This window comes from Rhinolophus hipposideros (genome assembly GCF_964194185.1).
Source record: "Rhinolophus hipposideros genome assembly, chromosome: 21".
NCBI classification, from domain to species: domain Eukaryota; kingdom Metazoa; phylum Chordata; class Mammalia; order Chiroptera; family Rhinolophidae; genus Rhinolophus; species Rhinolophus hipposideros.
The window spans coordinates 23153736-23178577 of NC_138067.1; the positions used below are offsets into that span (position 1 = coordinate 23153736).

Sequence of the window (24842 nt, forward strand, 5' to 3'; positions counted from 1 at the left end):
CTGTTTGGGGCATATTCATCTAAATCTTTTTCTGTGCTCACATATTCTTTTCTTTTGTTCTTTTTCTTTTGTCCCCTTTTATTCTTTTATTTTTCAACAAAAGGTTCAAAATCTGTAATGTCTAGAATTGGTTTCTAAAGTGTACAGCTTGTTCAAATAATAGGTGTCTTTTAAATTTATAGATATTGCATGACTATTTTGCAAAAATATTTTTATAATCTACACTTTCAAAACAATGGTGGATATGTCTTTTCTCCCCAAATTCTTTTTGTCACAGGATACCATAAAGTTTTAGAACTTAGGCTTATCTGATGAGTTAAAAAGTGTATCTCATTCATGATGCAATTTGAATGCTTCATGATTGTGCAAATCTTTTTGTGTTTAATGACCATTTGTATGTCCTTCTTTGCAGCTTGCCTGCTAATATCCATTGCTATATTCTCTATTGCTTTTTTCAGTTTTATTAATTCAAAGAACTTTGTGTATATTAGAAATATTCTTGTTTGTCATATTCATTCTAAATGGTTTTCCCAGTTTATTGTTTATCTTTTGCTTTTGTTTGCAGAGGTTTTGGCAAACAATTATTTTATATCGTATGTTAGGGTTATCTTAAGAAAATCCTCTTGGTATGTGTGATGGTTAATTTTATTTGTCGACTCAGACTGGGACATACACCATCAACACCTTGTTTTTTAGGCCTTTAGACTTGGACTGAGTTGACACCAATAGCTCTCCTAGTTCTCCAGCTTGCAGACAGCAAATCATGGGACTTCTCAGCCTTCATAACTGCCTGAACAATTCCTATAATAAACAAATATAAATATATTTATATGTATATATATATATTTATACATATATAAATATATGTATGTATGTATATGTATACATACATACATATATATATATACATATATATACATAAATTAGCAAAAATATGCTAGCTTTATATGATGAATTGAAATTCTTTCCATATTTTCCTATGACCTGAAAAGAAATAATAAAATATTATTTAAAATTAGGTAGAACTCAAAATAAAATAAGGTAGAACTCAGCTATAAAACAATTTAGAGTGAGGTCATTTTAAAGGTTGAAGTTTAATTAATGGTTCACTCTATGATTATATGTCAGTTGAGATTATTTGACTCTTGGATCAAATTTCAGTTTTTCTTAAGATTTTAATTGGTATCTCACAGTTGTTCTTATATCTAAATTCTTTTGCTGATTTTATATTTTTCAAAAACCTAACTTTATATATCTTCAATTTCTCTTTTTTAAAAAAGGCAGCATGCTTACCTGAGTGTATCACCTTCTCTAGAGAGGGGATGGGAGGAGAGTAGTGATACGCGACCATCATGCCATTATCTCAGAATACCACAGAAATGACTTCAATATTTAGACATGTCTTAGACATATTTAGCTAAGTCTTTAGTGGTGGTCTTTTTTTTTTCTTAACACACTTTGGAATCAAGTGTAACCAAGTTTTAAGTGTTTGTCTCTTAAAAGTGTGATATAATATGAATGGAAAAAGTGAACATTTCTTCTGCAAGGAATTTTAGAGTTTCAAGGCCGACCCACTTGAATTTCAATTTCTTAATAAGCTAAATTATGTTTTGCTCTCCTGCTACATGTCTAAATATAATCATATGAGTATTTTTTCTGCTCTTCTGGATGCAGATTGCCCTGTACGTAACATCTCTCCATCTGAGGCTCCCCATGTGTTCTATCACCCTCTTGCAGAAATGCTTCTTGTTTTTCCTAAGCATTGTTGCTATGGTCTCAACTGTCATTTCCTCAGCACCATCTGTAGACTGATATTTTGTGGGAATTTGTATGGATTCCAAGTAAGAATTCAGCTCAGCAGGCCAGCATATTTAGTTTTTAGGAGAAAAGAAAGTAATCGATCAATTCCTATTCTAGTCCACTCTCTTCCCCCCCAACTTCTTCCCATTCTATCTTCACATGAAGATATTCTTATAACTTTGAAATGGAATCAAATTTCCAGGCTGTACAATTAAATTTCAGTCAAACATTCCACTTGCCAGAATGCTCACAATACTAATAGTGTTGTTAGAAAGAAGACACTTGATTAAAAGGCAGCACATTTGTCTATATCTTTAATGTGCATTCCTAATGATTCTTAGCAGGAGGCTGATTCACAGGAAAATGTACAATTAGCTCATCCAAGTTTAATATACCATTATCTGCACCCAGGCCCTCTCTTCATTACCATTTGAATGCACTGTTTTCTTTGGAGTTTTGTGCAGGAAACAAATCCCTATATATGGCACACAGCTCTAGACTCTAATTTGTCTGCATTTGCCCTTTAGACAAAAGGCCAAAACAACATGCTCTGTGGTGCATTAATTTTCAATCTCTGGCTATTTTTGAAATTGTAATGCAGCACATTTCCTTTTCCAAGGGACTTAGTATACAATGTGGAAGTGGATATAGCCAAGGGATTTCTTACTTTGAGTGGTGGCACGCCATCTTTCCTATGTGGACAGATAAAAGGGGCTGCTTTAAATTGCTGTTGAAACCCAATGAAATAAAATAATACTTGAAAACTGATTTCACTACTACATTGAGTCTGCATTACTCTATCTTTGAATTCTCAGTCAGTTGCCTACAATAAAAACAAAAAAACAAAAGTTTTATTTAATTCCTATGGAGGTTATCACTTGGCCTTTCATTAATTGTTGGTGTTTCTGGCATGCCACACTCCCACAGTTCCACAAGCTTCCCTGGTATTCAGAATTCTATTTAATCTGGAGCAAATAAAATCAATAATAGATTAAATTTAATGGGAAAATAATAATCTTTTCACAAATGGTGCTGGGACACCTGATATTCATATGTAAAACAATGGATTTGTACCCCTACTTCATACCATATGCAAATATTACCTCAAAATGGATCATAGATCTTCTATAAAATAAACTTAATTAAGGAGGTGAAATACTTATACACTGGAAATTATAAAACACCAATGAACAAAATTAAGTGGACGTAAATAAGTTGAAACATGTTTTATGTTCATGGATTGGAAGACGGTGTTATTAAAATGTCCACACTATTCATTGTGATCTACAGATTCAGTGCAATCCCTTTCAAAGTCCCCAAGACATTCTTGCAGAAATAGAGAACACAATCCTAAAATTTGTATGGATCCACAAAAGACTCAGAATACCCTAAGCATTCTTGAGATAGAAGAACAAAGCTGAAGGCATCATACTTCCTTATTGCAAAGCCACAGTAATTAACATAGTAGTAGTGATATAAAAAACACATCCATAACAATGGAATAGAATAGAGAGCCTTCATGTAAACCCACAACCAACTGATCTTTCACAGTGGTGCCAAGATTACACAGTGGGGAAAAGATAGTCTCTTTAATAAATGGTCTTGGGAAAACTGGATAGTCACATGTAGGAGAATGAAATTGGACCGTTATCTTATACCACACAGCAATCAATTCAAAATGTATTAAGTTTTAAACATAAGATGTGAAACTCTAAAACTCCTAGAAGAAAACATAGGGGAAAGGCTTCATGACATTGGTGTTGGCAATGGTTTCTTGGATATGACATCAAAAGCACAAGCAACAAAAGCATGAATAAACAAGTGGGACCACATCAAACAAAGAAACTTCTGTACAGCAAAGGAAACAGTGAACAGAGAGAAAAGGTAACGTATGGAATGGTAGAAAATATTTGCAAATTATTTATCTGATAAGGGGTTGATCTCTAAAATATATAAGGAACTTCTAGAACTTAATAGCAAAAAATTAACAAACAAATAGACATTTCTTCAAAGAAGACATACAGATGGCCAACAGGTATCTGAAAAAATACTCAACATTTCTAATCATCAGGAAAATGCAAATCAAAACCACAATAATATACTACCTCATACCTGTTAGTTAGGATGGCCATTATATGTGTAAAGCAATAACAACAACAACAACAAAATACACAAACCAAAACCACAAAACAGAAAAGATAGCAAATATTGGTAAAAATGTGGAGAAATTGGAACCCTTATACACCATTGGTAGGAATGCAAAATTGTGCAGCTACTATGAAAAACAGTATGGAGATTTCTCAAAAAGTTAAAAATAGAACTTCTGTTGATTTAGCATTTCTACTTCTAGGTACATATCCAAAAGACTTGAAATCAGAATCTCAATGAGATATCTGAACTCCCATAATCATTGCAGCATTATTCACAATAGCCAATGGAAGCAACCTAAAAATATCCATTGACAGATGGAATGAATAAGCAAAGTGTGATACACACACACACACACACACACACACACACACAATGGGGGATTATTCTGCCTTAAGAAAGAAAGAAATCCTACCATATGAAATAACATGAATGAACTTTGAGGACATTATACTAAGTGAAATAAGCCAGTCAGAGAAGCACAAATACTGCATGTCCTTCATTTATATGAGGTGTCTACAATAGTCAAGCTTATAGAAACAGAATAGAATGTGGTTGCCAGGGGCTAGAGGGAGGAGAAATGAGTTGCTATTCAACAGGTATAGAGTTTCAATTGTGCAAGGTGAATAGTTTCTAGAGAACTGCTGTAAACATTGTGCTGAATTGCACACTTACAAGTTTGTTAAGGTGGAACAGAATTGAGAACCCAGAAATAAACCTACACATATACAGACAATAATTTATGACAAAGGAGCCAAGAACATAGAATGGAGAAAGGACAGTCTCTTCAATAAATGGTGTTGGAAAAACTGGACAGCCACATGCAAAAGAATGAAACTGGACTGCTATCTTATACTATACACAAAAATTAACTCAAAATGGATTAAAGACGTGAAAGCAAGATGTGAAACCATAAAATTCCTAGAAGAAAACATAGACAGTAAGCTCCTTGACATAGGTCTTAGTAATATTTTTTGTGGATTTGACTCCAAAGGCAAGGAAACAAAAGCAAAGATAAACAAATGGGACTACATCAAGCTAAAAGCTTCTACATAGCAAAGGTAACCGTCATAAAAGTTAAAAGGCAACATACTGAATGGGAGAAAATATTTGCAAAGCATACATCCAATAAGGGGTTAATACATAGACAACTCATACAACTCAACAACAAAAAGTTCGATAAAAAAATGGGCAGAGGATCTGAACAGACATTTTTCTAAAGAGGACATACAGATGGCCAACGAGCACATGATAAAAATGTTCAATATCACTAATTATTAGAGAAATGCAAATCAAAACCACAATGAGTCATCATCTCACACCTGTTAGAATGGCTATTATTAAAAAGACAAGTAATAACAAGTGTTGGAGATGTTGTAGAGAAAAAGGAACCCTTATACACTGCTGGTGGGAATGTAAATTGATATAGCTACTATGGAAAACAGTATGGAGTTTTCTCAAAAAATGAAAATTAGGATATATGATCTAGGTATTCTTCTTCTGGGTATTTATCTGAAGAAATCCAACACTAAATTGAAAAGATACGTGCACCCCTAAGTTCATTATAACATTATTTACAATGGCCAAGATATGGAAGCAATCTATGTGTCCATCCATTAACAAATGGATAAAGAAGAGGTAGCATGTATGTGTGTGTGTGTATATATATGTATATATATAGAGTATGTATATATATGTGTATATGTATATATATGTGTATGTATGTATACACACAATGGAATACTACACAGCCATAAAAAGAATGAAATCTTTTTTTGAATGAAACAACATAGACCTTGAAGGTATTATGCTAAGTGAAATAAATCAGAAAAAGAAAGACAAATACCATAAAATTTTACTCATATGTGAAATAATAAAAAACCAAACAAGTGAACAAACAAAATAAAACAAAAACAAACTCATACATGCAGAGAACAGATTGGTGGTTACCAAAGAGGAAGAATGTTAGAGGTGGGTGAAAGGGGTCAATTGTATGGTGATGGATTATAATTAGACTTTTAGGGGTGATCACTTTGTAGTTTATAGAGATGTTGAATTATAATGTGCACCTGAAACTTATATAATAATAAAAAAGAATGCCAGGATTGTTAAAATTAAAAACAATTTTATAAAGAGTGTATATCTTATGTTAAATGTTCTTACCACAATTAGGGACAAATCCTCCATGAGCAAGTTAATTAAATTACAAACCTGAGAATACTTCCAAAAATGTGAAAACATTCTTAAGGGAGTTATAAAATAAACTAATTGAAACTTATTAAAATAGTAAAAAATACAAACTTCATATATATGCATGTTTATATATACATTAGGATACCTCCAAATAAGTGGAGAAATGCAGTATAAAAGGACTTATTCTAATAAGAATTGTGTGTTTTTCTGTTTGCCTTAATGAGGCCAGCATGAATTGAGAGCTTGGAATGGGCTTTTACTTTGAATGTGAAATACTAAGAATCTCCAGCAAACACCAGCAAATGATTACTGTGGAAATAGTAAAATGAAAGACTGTTTAATTTAATCACCTAAAGGTTTCAGTGCCACTTCCATCCCTATTCCAAATCCTTTCCATCTCCCAAATTTTCACTCTCACTATTCAAACTGTCATCATTTATGAGTCATCTAAGTCCATGAAGAATAATTTTGAACATTAAAAACTGTATCTCATATATGTTGTGATATAAGGGATGTACGATTATAAAAATACCTTGTATTTTTGACACAGTAACAACAACAACAGCAACAAAAACCAGGATCTTGACTGGCTGCCTGATTGTCAGGGAACAGCTAGGGGTTTATTTACCAAACTTCTAAATAATGATATTCACAATTGTGGGGCAAAAGCCCCTTTGAAGAAGTGAGTGTGGTCTAGTGAGTGTGACTTTAGGAAAGACTTCTTATTAAGTTTAATTAATTCCTCGAACAAAATATGAGGTGATTTTACTTTTATGATCAAACACTGTCAAAATTAACTCCATTTATTTTATAAGGGTTAATGATGCCAAATAATTTTTAATTTCCATTCTAATTCTACATCTTATCATCAGCAGACATAAGAGTCAAGATATAATCTAGAATGATAATAGGGTAATATTTTGTCTATATTAATTTAAAAATAGCACTCTAGATGCAGTCGTTTTCTTTGTTTAACATTTCCTCTCTCTATGACATTAGTAAAAATCTCACTTATGCCAGAATTAAATAAAAATCTGATTAGGTTAAAGAGGAGAGGCAGGATGTGAGTAAAGTGGCAGGGGAAGCTCTTGCTAATAAAAGACATTTGTAAGTTGATATCACACCAGAACTGAGCTATTAGTGGCAGAAGCTAGAAGCCAGAAGAGAACTTAGTGGAGGAGAGACAGTTGCCATGGCTGAAAATATAAAAGAAACAAGGGGCTGTCTTGTCTGTCTAACTTATCTTGAAAAAGCCATGTACCTAAAATGTGGATATGTCTGCTGCCTCCAATGCATCAATTAACTGCAGAAGTTGCTCAAGGGGGCGGCTTTATTGTACTGCTTCTGTTCTTTGGTCTCTCAGACGAACAGTACCAGACCCACCACTTTCCAGATGGGAGAGCTGGTTTCCAAGATCAAGGAACTAGGGCTCCAGAGGAGAGATATTCTATGAATGAATTCAAGGATGCTGAAGTTCCAAGTGGATATGACCTTAGATATTGATACAACTAATGAATTCCTCACCATTTCTGATGACCTGAAGCACATCCAATGTAGGAATATTAAACAGAAGCTATAAATGTGTGTTGAGTGATTCAGCTATTCAATTTGTGTCTGAGGCCCCCCTCAATTCACCTCTGGCTGCCATTACTGTGAGGTGAACGTGGGACCAAGAAAATAATCGGACCTGCGAATTTGCTGAGAATCTGTTCATTGACAAAGAGATATCCAACTATCTAAGAACTTGGATACTGGACCTTAAATTTGAGACATGAAAGCTACTTGAGGTTTGGTCAATATGGTTGAGTAGGCAAACACTATGCTTGCCTCATTTAATGACCACATCAAAATTACAACTACAGAACAACCATCATTGAAAATTACCTGGAGTCTAGTTGAACAGAAGTCTTATACTTCAGGATATACAGAAGAAGCCACATTGAGACTGGTAGGAGATGCAGAGATGCAGAATGGGCTGATCCCACACCCATGTGTGTCAGTGAAAAATTGGGAGAGATATCTAGGCTGTGGAGGTCCACCCTGAGGACTGAGGGTCCAGCCCCATAGCAGCTCCCCAAAGCAGAGCTCCAGTGCTGGCAAGAGAAGTCCTCACAACTTCTGGCTGTGAAAACCAGCAGAGATTGTGGCTGAGACAGATGGTTGCTGGAGTCCCAGGCCTTCCTCTTACAGGGGCCCCTCACAGACTTACTTGCTGATGGACTCACTCGCTTTGAGCTCCTGCTCTGAGACAATAGCATGAAAGGTGCCAGGGACATACGGAGAGGAACTAAATTGTCTGGCTGCAGGGCAAGGGCTGGAGGGGCAGCTTTCTCCCAGACAGAAGTGTGAACAGAAGCCACTGTTCCTCTGTTGGTCCCTCCCACACCCAGTGTGCAGACATAGGTGGCTGTCATATTTGAGTCTCCATCAACCTGGCAAACACTTTTTGCTCCACCCTGGTAATTCCCTGAGACACTGCCCCACTCAACTTGCAGGCCTACTTAAGCTGTTGCCAGTGACCTTTCTATACAAATGGCCTGTCTTGGCTAATGCTACAAACTTTCCTAAAATCTCTCAGAGGTTCAAAACTCCAAACAAGCAGAATTGGGCCTTGTCATGCCCCACACATCTTGCTAAGCAACCCATGCCTGGCACTAGTGGCAGTCAGCTTCAGTTTGCAGCTTAGCCTCTCTTAGGCACCTCTACGCCCAGCACAAATGACAACCATTTTCAGATAATTGTAACTCATACCAAGTGGTCCCAGGCAGGGCACAAGCAGTGGCTGACTTTGGCCTGCAGGAGCCCCCATGAAGAAGCCCCAGAACCCACACACCTGGTGGCCAGCTTCAGACCACACCACAGCACCATCCAGACAACTCCACAAAAGACATACCAAAACGGCAGACTGGGCAGAGCCCTGCTAAAGCGAATCCTGCTCTGTAGGGTCAGCCACTGCACCACAGCTCCTCCACTGTAGTTATTGGCCAGTCCTCCCTCACAAGCAGTCAGCCTGAGGGTGAATTCTTATTACTGACATGTTTGCTGTAGCTTCCAAGACTCAACTACATTAGGAGGTAACACACAACTCAACACAAGGGACATACCTGTAGCACACAGTTCAGGTGACCAGGGAGAGTGTACCCCTGGGCCCCACAGGACACCTACTACATAAGGCCACTCTAAGAATGGGAGACATAGCAGCTCTACCTAACACATGAAAGGAAACACAGGGAGGCAGCCAAAATAGGGAGACAAAGAAACATGTCCCAAGTGAAAGAGCAGAACAAAGCTCCAGAAAGAGAACTAAGCAAAATGGAGACAAGCAATCTACCGGATGCAGAGTTCAAAACACTGGCTATTAGGATGCTCAATGATCTTAGGGAGGACTTCAACAATGAGATAGGAAACACAAATACAGAGACACAAAACTTAAAAAAGAATGAGACAGAATTGAATAATTCAATAACTGAAATGAAGTTAGAGGGAATCAAGAGTAGGTTAGATGAAGCAAATCAAGAGTTGGTTAGAGAATCAAATCAGTGATTTGGAAGATAAGGTAGCAGAAAGCACCCAATCGGAACAGCAAAAAGAAAAAAGAATTGAAAAAATGAGAATAATTTAAGGGGCCTCTGGGATGACATCAAGCATACCAACATTTGCATCAGAGGGGGATCAGAAGGAGAAGAGACAGAGCGAGGATTTAAGAAACTATTTGAAGAAATAATGACAGAAAACTTCCCTAACCTGTTGAAGGAAATAGTCATACAAGACCAGGAGGTGCAGATAGTCCCAAACAAGATGAACCCAAAGAGATCCACACCAAGACATTATAATTAAAATGCCAAAGGTTAAAGACAAAGAAAGAATTTTAAAAGCAGCAAGAGAAAGGCAGTTAGTTACCTACAAGGGAGCTTCCATAAGACTGTTAGTTGATTTCTCAACAGAAGTTTTGTAGGCCAGAAGGGATTGGCAGGAAATATTCAAAGTTATGAAAAGCAAGGACCCATAACCAATTTTACTCGATTCAGCAAAGCTATCATTTAGAATCGAAGTACAGATAAAGAGCTTCTCAGACTAGAAAGAGCAAAAGGAGCCACCGAACCAGTACTACAAGGAATCTGAGAGGAACTTAAGACAAAAAAATCAAAACTGTGAATAATAAAATGGCAATAACTACATACTTGTAAATTTCCTCTTTTCAGTGACAAAGGATATCCTTTTCAAAAGATGGTGCTGGGTCAGTTGGGTACCCAAATGGAAAAAAATTGATTCCTATGTCCATCATAATCCAAAAGCGATTTCAGATAGATCGTGGATCTTAAAATGACAGTGAAAACAAAAGTGTCCCTAGAATAGATTATATGAAAATATCTTTTGGAACTTGGTTAGAAAAATTGTATTTGTAATTATACAAAAGTGCTAACCTCAAAGGAAATGAATGATACATTGAAATACATTAAAAAATAAAAACTTTTGTTTAACCAAGGATATTAAAATAGTGAAAGCCAAGTCACAGAGAGGGGTGAGATATTTATAAGACATTTAATTTTAAAAGTCTCACATCCAGAATATGTAAAGAACTTCTACAAATCAATAAAAAGACAGAAAATACAGTAAGAAAAAATGGTAAAGAAATTTAAACAAGCCCTTCCAGCAAAAATATATCTCAATGGCCATTAATATAAGGAAAGGTTCTCAGCTTCATTAGTCATCAGGGAAACGCAAATTTAAACCACAAAGCAATGCCATTGCATACCCATTCAAATGGCTAAAATAAAAAAAAAAACATTTATAATACTAAATACTTAAGGGTAGGTGGATCAATTTAAACTCTGCTTCTGATAGGGATATAAATGGGCACAGTCACTTTGAAAAAGCACTTATTCTTTTCTACACATTGGAGCATATGCAATTCCCTAAAGTAATCCTAAATTTTCTAAATTTTTCATTAGTACCTAAAAAAATTAGTACCTAAATTTTTCATTAGTAGTTAGACATTCAACCAAAATGCATACATATGTCACACACACACAAACACACACACAAAATGTTAAAAGAACATTACCTTAATAGTCTAAACTAGAAACAACCCAAATGTACATCAACTTATGTCAACTATAAAATGAACAGAAAACACACTGTGATACTCTTCACACCTTCTAATACACTACATCAATGGAAAGGGAGCAACTACAGTTAAATACAACAGGATGCATGTATTTCATAAACAAAATGATGAACAACTTTACCTTAGTATAACCTTGTTATTAATTTGCCTTGTTATTCCTCTTGGCATGTGGTTTAGAAAGTCTTCATTCCAAAGGCCATGAGCATTACCTGCCCAGAGGGGGCTGTGTTCTCGGTGTCATTTCTACATCCTTGTGTAATTTGGCAGAATTTATATTTTGCTTTGGAAATTTATTTGCTAGGTGCTAACGTGAAGAGCATTATTTCTGTACTTCTCATACTTTATTATGCAAATAATTCAAAAAGTGACATCAAAATACATTTGTAGGGCAGGTATTAGTACATTTTAGGCAAATATTTATGTTTTATAACCTAGTATTTGCACTTTCTTTCTTTCGCTGCCCCATTCTAAGATAAAAGATGAGAAGATACCCCAAGATTTAGGAAACAGTTGTTTTCAAAATTATGTTTCATGGTGGTTTCACGGGTGTATACTTAACTTCAAACTCAGTAAGTTGTTTATAGTAAATATGTACATCTTTTTGTGTGTCAATTGTACCTTAGTAAAATGGTTTAAAAATTGTGTTTCATGGAATGAGGATAAAGATTTCTTTAGTTCATCAGATTATCTTTGGTGACTGAGCCAGGGTAATTGGCTGAAGGGATAGGTTATAGGCAGGATTTGAGAGAGAATATTGTTTGTCACCTACAAAAACCTTTATTATGCCTTCCTTACCAGTGACATGAACCAGTGGTAAACTCTTCAGTTTATTCTGAGAGGGGTTTCCTCCTGTGAAAGTATTTCTGCATCAGTGGAAAAGAGGTCCTGACCTCTGCTTGAGGGTAGCTTGCCCCAAAGAGGGGATTATGACATCTTTTCAATAAACATTGAACAAAAAAACAATTTTTTTTTTGTCTATTAGATAACACGTAGCTTAAGGGATGTTGCTTTCATACTCTAAAGATAATGTTATTTATGGTGGTATCTTGGCTAAAAGGACACACAAAATGTATTCTCACCGTCCCACTCCTGCTGTCAGTGCATAAGGCAATCTCTAATTTGGCTCAAGATATTACAACACATCATAAAACTACATAGACTTTTACAATTGTGTAAAATCAAAAAGTTTTATCAGTTGAGGGTACTAATGACCAGGAAGGTCTAGGACTCTACCTGACATACATAGATGGTGCCAAAAAAAATGCATACACATTTTAGAAATGTATTAAAATTATAATATTCAACATGTGCTGATAGCACAAGATGAATACAAGTCACATTTGAGTTATGCAATTACAAGAGGTGCTCAAAATTACCATCAGCGTAATTTTAATACAGTTTTTTCCTTTCTTAAAATGTGTATACATTTTGTTGGCACCCTCCATGTTCATACAGTAGATGGTCAATGAATACATTTTAAATGAGTGGAGGTTAAATCTCCTCACTAAAGCAAAACTAGTAGTTAGTATCTGAACTAGAAGTATATGCCAAACCTAGTTTTCTGTTTTATTATACTGTTATGTATAAACTGACTTTAGAACTAAGGTAAATATTTAAGGACAAAGAAACATTTTCTTGATAGATTTGTTTTCAGGAACATTTGTTCTTTGATGAAATTGTTTAGAAGTGGTCATTGGGTCTTTATGGTTTTTCTGACATATTTTGTAGGTCAGATGAAAGACTAGGCTGTGGTTACAAGGCTCGAACAGCACAGAGGATTGCCAAACGTAACACTAGGTTAGAAGTCAGTTTTGGAACTAGATCCAATTATGAGATTTCTCAGCACTGTGTCCTAAAACTAGACATGAGTCTGGGATCACTAGGTGGGCAGAGTAGCTGATGGTAAATATGATGCTTTGTGTCCTACTCTGAAAATAAGGAAGACCCCAGGAAGTGTGCATGTGTTTGCTCATTAGCTGATGCGAGGACTATTACATACGCCAAGATAGCTTTCCTGAGGAAGAACAAGCATGAGTTCTATATAGAAGAGAAGTCTGTGATAGCCACCAACAGTCCTACATTTAAGTAAGTCTATTCATCTGTGTTTTAATTTTGCAGGTGTTATATTATACAGTATAATTCAAGCAAATTAGGTGCCGTGGTAAATAAATTACATTCAATATTCCTATTGCTGCTGCTGCTGCTGCTACTACTGCTAGCCGTGTTTCCCCGAAAATAAGACCTAGCCAGGCAATCAGCTCTAATGCGTCTTTTGGAGCAAAAATTAATATAAGACCCAGTCTTATTTTACTATAAGACCGGGTATTCGTCTTGGGGTTCTAGCCTTTGGGTATTTCACGCTTCTGTGTAGTTTGCTTGTATTTATGTAATATAACATATTCTAATTGGATCTTATGTTTTACATTTCTGCTTCTATTAAAATGAAAATATAGCATTTATCACAGGCAATTTATGGATGTCTAAAAATTTTATTCAGATGTTCTTTTACCAAACATACTCTAAGATAATTTTACTTTTTTTTTTTCTGCTGTGTCCTTTATTTTTAATTAAATTTTGTGGGGTGACATCAATTAGTAAAATTATATAGGTTTCAGGTATACATTTCTGTAATACATCATCTATATATTATTGCATTATATGTTCACCACCCCGAGTCAGTTCTCCTTCCATCACCATGTATTTGCCCTCTTTACCCTCTTCTACCACCAACACCCCCAATCCTCCCTGATCCTCTGGCAACCACTAAACTGTTGTGTGTGTCTAGGAGGTTTTGTTTGTTCATTTCTCTGCCTTGTTGCTTTCAGTATTATATGCCACATATGAGTGAAGTCATATGGTTCTCAACTTTTTCTGTCTGACTTACTTTGCTTAGCATGATAATCTCAAGATCCATCCATGTTGTTGCAACTCTAAGATAATTTTATAAGCAGTGACCATCCTCGGTTATTATTTATGATAAACTACTCTCTGAAGCATACATTTACATTGTTTAGCTTAAAGTGAACTTTATTAAAATTATTACATTCAAATCCATTGTAATGTCTGACATAATATTCTGAACAGTTTGCATAATAATACCATTTTAATATGTCTCCCATTGAACAGAAAAAAAATAAAAAGACCGAGTATAATATAATATAATATAATATAATATAATATAATATAATATAATATAATACAGAGTCTTATTTTACTATAAGACTGGGTCTTATATTAATTTTTTTTTTTTTTTTTTTGAGCTGTGACCCCTTTTATTTTCTCTGTTTAAAACCAAACAGAAAACAAACATCAATTCTGTTATACACAAACATTTTCAAAGTACAGCATTTGTACAAGAGAAGGACTAAGAACAGAGTGTTTACAGAGATCCAAACACAAGGGTAAGTAAGCGCCTCACACAGCTTTCCGGTGGTACTCAGGAGGGGCCACTTCGTAGTCGCTGGCACTGAACAAAGTTGCAGAATTCTTCGCCAGGTATTTTAGGAAATCATGAAGATAATTCAGTAACAAAGCAAGGCTCTTCTCATCCAAAGGGGTATAGGCCAACATCGCTCCAATTCGCACGAATAATCTCAGCAGGTGTGGCGCCCCATACACCTGGGACATGGGGGCGTCGGGGTGGTCTGCGAGGATCTCCGCGTACTGCGGTCTCTCGAATTTGTAGAGCAGCTGAGTGCCCAGCATCACGTTGAAGTATTCCTTTATCCCCGCCACCACTTCGTTCACCGCGTATTCCTTGTTATCTGTGTTTCCGCGAGATTTCTTGTAATTTGCATAGTCCTCCAGAATGGAATCCACATTCTTTTTGGCAGGAAGATAAAAGAGCTGTTTCTGCCGAGTAATTAAGTCCCAGTCATCAACAAGCCACGGTTTTAGTTCTTCAGGAATCTTCACTTTAACTTCAACTCTGTTCATGAATGTTTCCTCATTTTCAACAGTAGGATCTACTCGGGCTCTTTTCTTGCGGGGTGGCTGAGGTGTCTCACTGGTACTGCCACCATCTCCATTTCCAGGTGTTTTCTGTTTGTTCTTCTTTGTTTTCACTTCAACATTTTTCTGTTGCAGACCAGACGTCTTCTTTCCTGGAGCAGCCCCTCTCATCTTCCCCTCTGCATATTGCTCCTGATTTGCCTTTTGAAGTTCTCGCTGTTTCTGCAGATTGGTGTCCACGTATTTGAGTACTCTGCTTTCTGGAACCCATTCATCCCAGTTTTTATTCCAACCACTGTAATGTATAAAGTATTTCACTTGTTTGTCCTTTATGGCAACCTTTACACACTTTGCTTCATAAAGAAGAGGTCCATGAAAGCACAGCACTCGCTCACCCTCCTGGAATTTAGGCTTCGGGTCCTGCTTCGGCGCCATTTATAGGGATTCGCCGCCGCCTCCTCCTGCTCCCACCACTCGCACTACCGCCCCCCACTCTCCAGCCCCCTTATATTAATTTTTGCTCCAAAAGGCGCATTTGAGCTGATTGTCTGGCTAGGTCTTATTTTCGGAGAAACAGGGTACTACTACTACTACTATTACTACTACTACTACTACTACTACTGCTGCTGCTACTACTACTACATACTAATTTAGGAAAAGATTATTCTGCCTGAGTCAATCTTGTTTGAAGGGTGAATAGGTGCTGTGTATCAAAGTCCACAATAATCATCAGCAACTATATAAAGTTGCCCTTTATCCATTCTCTTTCCTAAAATATTTTTTGGCAGTGGAATATAGTGAATACAGCTGATTATTCTATAGGAAGCACATAAAAGAATAGAGAGTTAATGGGACAAGGAAGGCAGACACATGTTATTGGGAAATTGAATAATAAAAATAGACATTTGGATAATTGCAACAGATGGGCTTGACACAAAACAGAACAGTGCCAATGTAGAGAACGCTGCATTTTTGCACACACTAGCTAGAACTGTATTTATTTATCCAAAACATCCTATTTTTATGTAGACAGACACCAGTGCACCGAAGTTCATTTTTTTCAATACTGTACTTACAATGGCCTAATTTGTATGTGTATTTCAAGATAAGCATGGTTCTAAAAATACAATTAAATATAGAGAAATATATATGGTAATTATTACAAAAGGATACAGAAGATTGTATCCTTTCACAAAAGTCATATACATATATATGTATACACATACATTCTTGTAACTTTATTGCAAATGACTTCTATGTCTCCATTTAAGATGCCCTGGGCTCTGGAGAACCAGTCAGTGGATTTAGTTTTGTTATCATTGCAAAGCTACCTTGTCTTTGGCACACTCTATGTGTACATCTTCCTGACTACCTGGCTGTGTGGGGGCCTTGTGTTTACCTTCATTTTCTGTTTACTTCCTCTTCACTCCTCATCTAGCTCCGAGCCAATCTCTGTCTCACCTCTGCTGCATGAACCTGTACCGTGGTTCAGTCAGTCCTTCTTTGGAGGATACAATGAGTGCTCAACTTGGTAACTAAGGCATGAGAAGGTTTTGAATAACACTTGTCAGGCTGAAGCTGGAGCTTGACTTCCTTAGGACACTTACCTTTGGTTCTTCTCAACCCTAGTTGGTTATCTTATGTATGAGCAACTACCTGCAGCGAGAGGTGAGCAGCATGGACATCTGTGAAGAGCCCTGTGGTCAACCTCCTCCTCCATACAACACACGGCAGACTTGACACCCTTTTTAACAAACTGAGCCATTGGTAAGAAAGGGTATTCAGCAACCATGAAAACATCACCGCTATACCCATTCCCCTTCGAATGTGCCTTGGTTTCACATGACGATTAAAGGTAAATACAGAAGCTACACTGATGAGCCCTTATTTGCTATGCTTTGGGGATGAAGCAATAGACTGACTGCTTCCTTCTGTGCTGTTCTCTCCATATCAGAGCACGTGGCAGTGTTGGACCCTGGAGATCAATCAGCCTGATGGTGGAAGTGAACAACGCCAGCACGAAGCTCAGGCTTCAGGAAATGGGGGAGGGTTCTGATTAGTGGGACCCTCTCACATCATCCCAGTTTTTCAGACTGGGAATATACGTGCAAATATTTCAGATCTTTCAATCATTAGTCCATGCAACAAAACAGTTTGAGCATCTATTATGCAGAGGGTGCCAAAAAATGTATACACATTTTGAGAAAGGAAAAAAACTGTGTTAAAATTGTAATACTCAATATATACCAATAACAAAAGGTGAATACAAGTCGTATATACATTTTTTGGCACCTCTGGTATATCATGCACCACGCTATCCCTGCTTTCGTAGAGCTTACATTCCAGTGGGGGAGACAAGTAAATAAAGTAATTGCGATCCCTGTAAAGTTCTGCAAAGGAATCAAATGGCTGAAATAGAGAACAGATTTGCAAAATAAGCCTGAATTAGATGAGGTGATCATGAAAAACTTTACCTAGGTGATATTTAAATAAAAGGTAAAGAATGAAAAGGGTGAAATCTGTCTGTGAGTCAATGGGAGAACATTCCAGAGCGAGAAAAATACCATATACTGAGGGCCTGCTGTGAACATTGTAGGGCGTTCAAGATACCGAGGACGACCAGTGTGTTAGAGCACAAACTGTAGTGAGGAGTAGGAATACAAGGGCCTGTTAGAGGCCAATAAGGGGCTAGGTCACACAGATGCTGTTGGCCATTGTAAGGAGTTTATATTCTTGCACAGTGGGAAACAATTCAAGTGTCTTGAAGAAGAGGGGCAATTTTTAAGATTAATTTTGCTGAGATGTGGAGACTAGATTGGAGGGGACAAGAGCAGAAGGAAAAATACGACTTAGATGTCTATTACAGTAGCTCAGACAGGTGCTGATGGTTGACAGAATGTAAGGTGGTGGCCATAAAAGTGGAGACTTAAGTATAGGGATTCACAATATGTTTTCGTAATAGAATTAACTTTACTTGCAGAAAGTTAGGCTTATTGGGGAGGTTCCTGGCTTGAGCAAATGTTTGGATGTTACGAGATTCACTCCCCTGGGGAAGAACAGAAGGGAAATAGATCTGGGAAGTGTTATATTAATAGAACTGCTAACAGTTCCCCAAAGTCTAGTGGCCCCAGGAGTAGAAAGCCCTAATCTTAGTTTGGTCAATGGCCACTCAAAATGGAGATTACATTTTCTGAATTTTTGGTAACTAGATCTGGCCAATAAAATGTGGAGGTGATACATGAACATTTCTGTTAAGTGTTCTTAAGGGGAAGAAGTTCATATTTCCTTTATTCTTGGGACTTCCTGAAATATGGGTGGAATGCCTGGAGCTGTGGCAGGCATACTGGACCGTGAGGTGAAAGTTATCTGCTAAGTGTGCTGGAGCGTCAAGGTAAAGGGTGTTGGACATCTTTTTTCCACTGATGCAGATATTCTTTCACAGGAGAAAACCGCTCTCAGAATAAACTGAAGAGTTTACCACTGGTTCATGTCACTGGTAAGGAAGGCATAATAAAGGTTTTTGTAGGTGACAAACAATATTTTCTCTCGAATCCTGCCTATAACCTTCAGCCAATTTTCCTGGCTCAGTCACCAAAGATAATCTGATGAACTAAAGAAATCTTTATCCTCATTCCATGAAACATAATTTTTCAACCACTTTATTGAGGTTTAGTTGACACACAAAAAGATGTACATATTTACTATAAACAACTTACTGAGTTCAAAGTTAAGTATACACCTGTGAAACCACCATGAAACATAATTTTGAAAACAATTATTTCCTAAATCTTGGGGCATCTCCTCATGTCTTATCTTAGAACGGGGCAGCTAAGAAAAGAAAGTGCAAATACTAGGTTATAAAATATAAATATTTGCCTAAAATGTACTAATACCTGCCCTACAAATGTATTTTGATGTCACTTTTTGAATTATTTGCATAATAAAGTATGAGAAGTACAGAAATAATGCTCTTCACGTTAGCACCTAGCAAATAAATTTCCAAAGCAAAATATAAATTCTGCCAAATTACACAAGGATGTAGAAATGACACCGAGAACACAGCCCCCTCTGGGCAGGTAATGCTCATGGCCTTTGGAACTATACAGCCAACGAGTCCAGGAAATGCTCTTGGAACCTGATATATTATTATTTTTTTTTTGAGAGAATTGAAAAGTGAGCTTTTATATTCAGTGCATGTTCTACCACAAAGTTGAATCAGTAACTTTTTAATGAAGAGAATTTATAGTTGTAACACCATCCTATTGTAACGGGGACTCTGAGTTAATGCTGCTGCACATGTGGGGAGAGTTTTATTGTTGCCTAAAGCTTCGGAAATAAATGTAGAGTAATCTCAAAAGAAGACCCTTCCATGAATGACCTGCTCTCTTTTGTACTCTTGTCTGTTGCTATTTCAAGATGCTGTTTTGTTATTGCTAAGAGCCAGTCTAAATCTGATCAACAGAGGTTTCCCAAGAGAATGTGGGTGTTTTTGTTTTTGTTTTTTGTCTTTGGAGCTGTTCAGTTTATCTTTAACTTTAGCCTGTCTCAGAGTAATTAGTTTGATTTGATGTTTTAACAGAAAGGAATCCTCAAAACTCTTAATAGAGTAACACTGATAACAGAAAAAAGGAAAGATAATGAAAAATTGCTCTTAATTTTCTCATGTCAAAGAGTACAAAAGTTTATTTAACCATAAAATTGTTATCTGTATATAGAATACATAGAGGAATATGGAAATAAACAAAAATATAAAAAAACCTCAATAACCATAATGCTCTAGTATAGCATGGTTTCTTTTTGCTTATGTTTGCCACATCAACAATTGTGCAAATTGTACCTTGGACATATGTCTAATAAGAGGTAGAGATATTAATATATGAGTTACTATAATGAAGTTGATGGATTTTTCATTAATATAATTGTTTTTGACATCATATAAAACTAAATTTCTCTTTAATGCCCTTTTAAATAATGTATTAGTTAGGTAAATGTCTTGTTGGAGAAGTCAGTAGCTTATAGGAGAAGAATCACCCTTGCCCCCAGCAACTTTGGGGGGTTGACCCATCTTTAAAGATGGAAACCACCTTATTCAGTGTTTTTCTAATGCTTTTGTGGGAGTTCTTGGAGATGTGTGATTGCGTAGTCACTCTGGTGAGCTGAGGGCAGAGGGAAGTAACTAGACTTGCCTCAGACCCTATTATCCACAACAACATTTAAGTATTTTATTTGCTTACAGTGTGGATCAGCTATTACTTGAAGAAAGTTTACACATAAAAATAACATTTTAAAAATGTTGACCTAGTACAAAGCATTCACCTTACACATACTGAAACTAAGACACGAAGAAATGTACATACATCTCCCTGGTTACCAGCCAGTATGGCAGAATCAGGACCAGATGCTTATTTGTGTACTTGTTTATCCATCTTCATCTCCCTTTCTTCTCCTCATCCCTGCTCTTTCTTTCCCCTCCCTCCCTCCCTCCTTCCCTTCCTTAACTTCACTCATCAAATGCTGGACAGGCTCATTGCTTGCCATAGAAGACATGCATGTAGTTTTAAAAGACACACAATAAACAGACAGATCACAAAACTATGTGGTGAGTGTTATAACAGAAACAAGAAAAAGACCTTGAGCACAGAGTTGATTACGTTTTTGTAAGATAAGAGGTTACCTTTCCTTAGTTGTCGTACAGTACTTGAGCGTTTGAACTCTGCAGTCAGATTTACTTTCAAGTCTTTTCAACCGCTGATTAGCTGTGTGACCTTTGGTATGTTCCTTAATGTGGAATCAGACAAGCTCCACTGCTTCTTCCTACTTATAAATCCATGGGAACGGGTATCTAGCTAAAGGGAAAAAACATTTTCTTATAGCACTCTGATACCAAATGTGTGTGGGCTTCTCCCACGCCAACCAATTCTCCAACTCTTTGGACACCAACTGGGTATCCTACAATTCTGTTATGACACTAACCAGCTGTCGTAGGTTAAGGGCTCAATCCCACAAGACTACCTCCCCTTCAGATGCCAGTCTCAGGTGCTAGGTTGTCACCTGTGCTCCTGCCCAACCGGCTATAAATCCAGAGTTCCCACAACCCCTTCCTCAGGTTCCATAATTTGCTATAATGGCTCACAGAACTTATGGACACACTTACTTACATTCACTGTTTTATTGTAAAGGATGTAAAAAAGCATACAGATGAGCAGCAAGATGAAGAGGTACATAGGGTGAGGTCTGGAAGGGTCCCAAGCACGGGGGCTTCTTTCCCGTTGGAGTTGGGATGTGCCACCATCCTGCCACGTGGATGTATTCATCAACCCAGAAGTCCTCTGCACCTGCTGGTTTAGGGGTGTCCATGGAGGCTTTCTCACAGAGGCATCATTGATTATTCACTTAATCTCCAGCCTATCTTCCCTCCTCAGAGAATGGGGTTGGGGTTGAAAGTTCCATGTTTCTAGTCATACTTGGTCTTTCTGGTGACAGCCCCCACCCAGAAGCCCACCATCAGTTACCTCATTAGAACAAAAGATTCTCCTATCACCCTGGAAATTACAAGGGTTTTAGGAGCAGTGTGTCTACACAGAGTCAAATATATATTCCTTATTATGTCACAGTCCATCTCCTGCTCTCAGACCATAGCCTTATTACAGCAAAATGGTCATATAATTTTTTTAATCATTGACATTCAATATTGTTTTATGTTAGTTTCAGGTGTACAGCATAGTTGTTAGATATTTATATAATTTATGAAGTGATCTCCCTGACTAGTCTAGCACCCACCTGACACTATACATAGTTATTACCATATTACTGACTATATTCCCTGTGCTGCACTTTTCATCTTCATGACTATTTTGTAACTACCAATTTGTTCTTCCCAGTCCCGCCACCTTTTCACCTTGCCCCCCAACCCCTCTCTAATCTGATAACCATCAGCATGTTCTCTGTATCTATGAGTCTGTTTCTGTTTTTTTTCCCTTCTAATTTTTATTTCTTTAAATTACACATACGAGTATAAGTGAGATCATATGGTATTTGTCTTTCTCTGGCTGACTTATTTCACTTAGCACAATACCCTCTAGGTCCATCCATGTTGTCACAAATGGTAAGATTTAATTTTTTATGGCTGAGTAATATTCCATTTTACATATGTACCACATCTCCTTTATCCAATTGTGTTGCTTCCATATCTTGGCTATTGTAAATATGCTGCAGTGAACATTGGGGTGCATATATCTTTTTGAATTAGTGTTTTGGATTTCTTTGGATGAATAGAAGTGGAATTGCTGGGTGATAAGGTAGTTCTATTTTTAATTTTTTGGCAAACCTCCAAACTGTTTTCTGTAGTGGCTATACAAATTTGTAATCCCACCAACAGTGCATGAGGGTTCCCTTTTCTTCACATCCTCACCAACACTTGTTTTTTTTTGATTTATTGATGATGGCCATTTTGACAGGTGTGAGGTAATAGCTCATCGTGGTTTTAATTTGCATTTCTCTGATGATTAGTTACATTGAGCATCTTTTCATATGTATGTTGGCCTTCTGTATGTTCTCTTTGGAGAAATGTCTGTTTAGGTCCTCTGTTCATTTTTTAATTGGATTGTTTGTTTTTTTGGTTTTGAGTTGTATGAGTTCTTTATAAGTTTTGGATATTAAGTCCTTATCAGATGTATCATTGGCGAATATCTCCTTTTATTCAGTAGGCTGTCCTTTCCTTTTGTTAATGATTTTTTTTTTGCTGTGCAAAAACTTTTTAGTTTGATGTAATCCCATTTGTTTATTTTTTCTTTTGCGTCCCTTGCCTGAGGAGAGACATCAGAAAAAAAATATTACTAAGAGCGATATCCGAGAGTTTACTGTCTATATTTTCTTTTAGGAGTTTTATGGGTTCAAGTCTTACATTTAAATCTTTAATCCATTTTGAATTTATTCTTGTACATGGAATAAAAAGGTGATCAGTTTTGTTTTTTTGCATGTATCTGTCCAGTTTTTCCCTCAAAAATGGTCATATTTTTCAGAGCATTTTCATTTAGTGTAGTATTTATAGAACACTTATAGCAAGAGTACCAACAGAAACATGCCTAACATTAGGAGAAGCCAATGTGGGATAGGCGGATTTAAAAATACTGGTACTTTGTCTTATGAAGCCATTGCATACATTTTCGTATTCTTACCCAAGTTGATTATTCTCCCCTTTAATGTACTGCTATTTGTACCTCATAAGTTTGTGCAGGACTATTTAGCACAAAAATCAGCTCATGGTGAGCTAGATCCAGTCCTTCTTCAAGCCCGACAGGTTCCATAGGTATTACATCCTGAGGAGTCTTTAGCTCATTCTACCAATACGTTTGATCATCAATGTCAGTATTATCATAAAATTTATTTACATGAGGGAGTTGAGTCTTAACATCAGTATTATACCATATCACAGTATGATTAATAGCACCATTCAGTTTCCTTATAGAACAAATCAGTAAGAATTACTGAGCTATTTGCTTGTCTTCCTAACAGAATCTGCCTTCGCCCATATACAAGAGACTATTAAGGACAGGCATCATTACAACTGGCTGTGACTTGTTTATATCTGGATTCCAAGTTACTTGAGGACAAAGCCACTCACTGTGCCTCATCTGTCAGGTTTATCTTGAGACTGGTTTCTATTGTGTGTTGTTACATAGCAGGGCCCACCTCTTTCCTATGGAGAGGCGACGAGTGGTATTTAGAATGGTTCCTATACTTACTAACTGTATCACAGGATTTGTTTTATTTTGACCTACTCCGGCAGTGAGAGCAATCATAGTACATCAGTGTAAATTACAAGTGCCACCAGAGAACTTCCATGTGTTTGGAGGGCCATAAGATTTCCATAGGTGCACCCTTGGGACTCAGAAGCTAGGATTGAGAGCAGTTGCTCCATAGCCACTTCAGCTTCCATTTGTATTAAAATAGTCCAGAGGCCTTGTTAGGTCAGGGCACAGGCCCATTTCCCATGCTGGGTTTTAGCATTATCCAGCATTATGTATTGAACGATAGCATCCATTTCAGTATTCCTTTAACCCACATCTCTCTCCAGCTACTGCCCATTTCTCTGTTATTCCTCAGAGAAATATTCTTATAATCTTCATTTTCTCATTTCACATTTTTTTCTTAACTCTTAGTATACCAGGAAAAAGAGTTGTCACCATTTACCATTGGGGTCTAATGGGCTGCCTGTTATCTATTTAAAATATTTACCAGTGATTTTTTGAAATAATTAGAAAAAGAAGAATAAAGGAATAGTGAAGAATATTTAAAATTAATAAGCATTAAACATCAAAATCTATATCAAATAATTTTTGGTACAGGCACCTCATTAAAGATAAAAAATGTCATACGCTCTTATAGCAAAATGGGATGGTCCAGGTTTTTGTCACAAAAAATTGTGTGATGACATCCTTCCTATTAAATGACAAACTGGAGGAGAATACTGTATTTCCTTTTGGTCCTTAGAAGAACATTGCTCACATACTGATCCTGGAGTTTGAGAAAACCATCTATAAGATGTCATCATCTGAAGGCTCATAGTCTGATATCTCACTTATATGATCAATTTAATCATTATCATTAGATCCAGAGTGCT

At 36.8% G+C, this 24842-nt stretch overlaps 1 protein-coding gene across 1 annotated transcript; it reads right to left on the minus strand.

Moving 5' to 3' along the window:
- Positions 1–14532: 14532 nt before the first annotated feature.
- LOC308489717 (mortality factor 4-like protein 1) lies at positions 14533–15718 on the minus strand. The gene has a single exon (XM_081031258.1). It carries the CDS (start codon positions 15653–15655, stop codon positions 14684–14686), a length of 972 nt encoding a protein of 323 aa, XP_080887384.1. The 5' UTR covers positions 15656–15718; the 3' UTR covers positions 14533–14683.
- Positions 15719–24842: the final 9124 nt, after the last annotated feature.